Below are 4,509 nucleotides of genomic sequence, written 5' to 3' on the forward strand. Positions count from 1 at the left end.
TATATATACATACGAGGAGTGCTGAAATGTTCTTGGCTTCGAGTAAAAGAAAATACAGGAGGATCAGTTAATTATGATTTTATTCAATACACATACATACATACATGACAAGACGTGATGTTGTAACTAGGACACTCTATAATGAAATTCATCGGAAGGATAACCCCGAGGACAAAGAAATAAGAACCCACAGTATGGTAGAAGCCATAGCCACTCATAACAAAAATGTAAGCACAACAGACCTGATATAATGATTTGGGATAGAGAAGAGAAACTGTGTACAGTTGTGGAAATTAGCTGCCCAGCGGTTGTTAACATAAAGCTGAAGATCAGTGCAAAAGCGAATATCTACGCTGAACTATTGAGAAATCTGCAGGTACTCTATCCAGATTACAAGTTCAGGTTCATACCTGTAATTATTGGAGCCTTGAGATATGTAACACACTGCCTAAATACCAATCTTGAGAAATTAGGCTTCTCAAAACCAAAAAAGAGAAAGTTAATTCGAAGACTACAGATTCAATCCATCACTGGAACTGTAAAAATCTGTAAAACTTTCCAGAAGTTTATCATATAAATATATATATATGAGCATGTCTGGATATGCAACTATATGCATGAGAATGCATACATAAAGCAAAACATACAAATCTAGACATATACATACATACATACCTACATACAAACCAAAATACCCTGTTGTTGATGTTGAAATTCCAATAAAGGAGCCTTGGATCTTCGTTAGAAATCGGCTTTTTCTCAATTGGCAAGAAATCTTGAAATAAAACTGAACTATGTCATACATACATACAACTCAACACCAAGAATTTTCTTAACTGAAAATGTCTTGTGGCTTTGTTAGCAACTGGCTTGAACTCAAGAAGAATTTAAATTAAACTCAAAGAAAAATAATATGAGCGCGCGTGCACATACACACACACTCACACACACACGCACGCACGCATGCACGCACGCACATACATACATACATACTTACTCTATAAAAATCTGCAAGACCATCTTAAGATTTAAAAGATGATGAACAAATCAAGATGCTTTCCTGCACAACCTTACTACCAAGCAGATGGCCGGTCAAAATTTATTCTAAATGAAAAAGCGAAAGAGAACATGCACACATACACACATGCACACACTCACACACACACACACACACACACACACACACACACACACACACACACACACACACACACACATACATACATATTATATTAAGTGGCAAAGCGTGGTATGTGCGGAATGTGTGGACTGCATAGAGCGTTGTCAAAACCTACGCTGTGTGACTGGATACATAATACGTATTATAGAGGAAATTAGATTCATTGTTATATAGGAGTTGACTACTATTCCTTTCAGTTCTATATTTAAGAGATGAGGAACTATGTACATTATTTACATTATTTACATTTGACGGATATAACAAGATGAGGACAAATGTCCGTCAAATGTAAATAATGTAAATAATGTACTAGTCCTTTACTTTGAATTTTATGCTTTGACAATTGGTAGATTGTGTCTCATCGAAAATCTATTTCTTTGCTGGAACCATCTGAAAATTACTTAATTACCATGACAGTGAAGTAACAGTAGTAAATTTTAACTGATTATTTTGTGCGTGCGCGCGTGTGTGTGTAGGGTGATAGATAGGTAGATAGATAGATAGATAGATACATACATACATACATACATACATACATACATACATACATACATACATACATACATGCATGCATACATACACACACACATACATACATACATACAGAAATATATTCTTTTCTTCGATGGTACGGGGTGATGTAGGAATCTGGCAGGCGTGAAGTGGATTCGATCCACTATATACAAATTTGAATCAACACTGCGTCAGAACTTTTCCCGCGGTGGAACAACGGTTTTCGAAGCGGTGTCTCCACCACGGGAAAAGTTCTGACGCAGTGTTGATTCAAATTTGTATATAGTGGATCGAATCCACTTCACGCCTGCCAAATTCCTACAGATATATAATACATATAGAAAGAGAAAGAGAACATGCATACATACCACATTCATATATACACACACACACATACACACACATTATATTATACTATCTCTCCCTATTCTTCTCTTTAATTCAATCTATTTATTTAACGCCCCCACAATATCATACCCAAATTACATAATGTCCCTCATAACCCCTAACCGTCTATATTTTTAAAATGATTACATAATGTCCCTCAAAATCCATAACTGTCTGTTTTTCAGATCCTTAATTGGTTTTTCAGCACGATTTGATTAGCTAATACATCCCTCTATTACTTTCTCGACGTCCTCTCTTTCTTTTCTAACAACTTAATGTTTACATTACTTGGATACTTAACATACGAATATGTGGTCCTCAACTATCTTATTTAGTACGTTTTTACCACCAATTTGAATTCCTTTGAGAAAATATGTAAGCATTAGCCTTTTGCAATAGGCAACCCTGAAGATATCTGATCAAATTAGGTTATTTTTGCATCTACAACACTTAACATGGTTCGAATCTTGCAGATCCGAAGCACTGTTTACCTAGTGAACAGATTGAAACATGTGCAGGTACTTTTTATGCTTATTTTATGTTATTTTATGTTCCTTTAAATTTTATTTGCATTAAATTATTTGCTGTGTTTTTATTGTGACACAAATAAAATAAGTATCCATAATATTTTTCTCCGTTTTCTTATATTAATATAAAATGTAAATTAGACTGTTTATCCCCATATATTGAGAAATTTCTCCCAATATATCATCGATAATACCATATATATATATATATATATATATATATATAATGGAGATGTACTTGCATAGCAAGCGACCTGATCTGAGATCGTGTGCTGGAACGAAAACAATAGCAGCGTGGAAGGTGTTTATAAACCATTTAAGAAACACAAAAACCGTTAGATTCACTTCAACATTTAAATTTAATTTGCCAAAATATTTTCGTCGCTTTGAGACCGCGACCTGTTCACTGACAAAATTCCGTGCTGCATCTCATATATGGATTGTCCTTTCTTTAGGTTAAGTGCTTCGACCGTTTTGTAAATCCTTTTCGGGTAAACCTTCAGTGAGATGCAGTGTCTAATGAAATGAAGCTGTTATCTAGCTGTTATTTTTCTCAAGCAACAAGTAACGGCTTTCCTCGGAGTTATGGAGTAGATAAAAAGCCGACAACTGATGAAGGGTCATTCTTTGTGTTACTTGTCTTGTTTTCCATTTGTTTCTTTCATTGTTCGCAAAAAAAACTTCGTATTCCATGTTTTCGTTTTTCATGTTGTTTACGTTTTATGACGTCCTGTACCCATATATGCATATGTATATACATATATATGTAAGTATGTACATATATGGATGTACATATGCATATGTATATATATCATTTATATTATATATATATATATATATATATATATATATATATATATATATATATATTATACGCGTGTGCGTGTGTCAGTGTGTGCGTGGATGTACATATATATGTGTGTGTTGCCTCATATAAATTATAATTGGTAGATTTTATCTAATTTCTATCATCATTAAATATAAATGCTTCTGGACATAATGTTTGATACATAATATTAATATGTAACGATATCTCTGGAGTATTGTAATGATTAATTTGATATATTTGATATCTTTCAGCGAACTCGTTCGATCAAGAATGGAATTCAAAGCTAAAGCTAATTCCGCAGAATATCTATTCCCAAAGATGCACGTACAATCCAATACATGAGAAACCTATTCAGAATTCTGTTTTACGTTTTAATTAACGCCTCTGTTCCAAATACATGGCCACCATTCATAAGCACAAGAGATTGTTTCTATTTATACCCAGAATCAGGCAATATGACAACAATAACAATTGGGAAACAAGAACAAACAAAACGGATTTTGATAATAGAAAGATTGTAACCTTAACTAGAATTCCTCGGAAAAGGATGAAACAAGAGAGAAGGTTCGAAATAAAGGACAGAATGATCATTATTTCCAAGACATTTTTATTTATACACTCATAAAATGCAGCAGTGGAAACTATTAGAGTCAACATCAAGTGAAGTGAAATATTAAATACCTCTACTAAATATTTCTGTGATAAGAAAATAAATTTTACAGCCAAAGAGTAATATCAGTATATGTAATTCCGTTGCTTTTCAATACAAGGTGTTTTGAAAACTAAAACAATATTCAAAGATTCATATGATATTTTAAAAAACCAGCCTTACAAACATTAGGCATGAAACAGAGGCTCCAACATGACTGGATGGTTAAGAAACTCGCTTTGCAGCCACACGGTTTTGGGTTCAGTTCCACAGACCGGCGTCATGGGCAAATGTTTTTTTATTATAACTCCATGCCGACTAATGCTTTATGAGCAAATTTGATCATCGGAAACTATGTAGAAGCCCGTCGTATGTGTGTGTTTGTGTATGTGTGTACGTATGTATGTATGTATGTTTTATTTGT

General features: G+C 33.7%; 1 protein-coding gene across 1 annotated transcript in view; it reads left to right on the forward strand.

Annotated features, from left to right (window-relative positions):
* Positions 1-4,169, forward strand: part of LOC106868572 (leucine-rich repeat-containing protein 74B) — a 62,841-nt gene extending 58,672 nt beyond the window's left edge. Inside the window, exon 16 of the mRNA XM_014913893.2 lies at positions 3,688-4,169. Coding sequence (XP_014769379.2) covers positions 3,688-3,778 — 91 coding nt within the window. The 3' untranslated portion in view covers positions 3,779-4,169. The remainder of the gene's footprint in view (positions 1-3,687) is intronic.
* The last annotated feature ends 340 nt before the right edge of the window (positions 4,170-4,509 follow it).

This window comes from Octopus bimaculoides, chromosome 1 (genome assembly GCF_001194135.2).
Source record: "Octopus bimaculoides isolate UCB-OBI-ISO-001 chromosome 1, ASM119413v2, whole genome shotgun sequence".
Taxonomy (NCBI): Eukaryota; Metazoa; Mollusca; class Cephalopoda; order Octopoda; family Octopodidae; genus Octopus; species Octopus bimaculoides.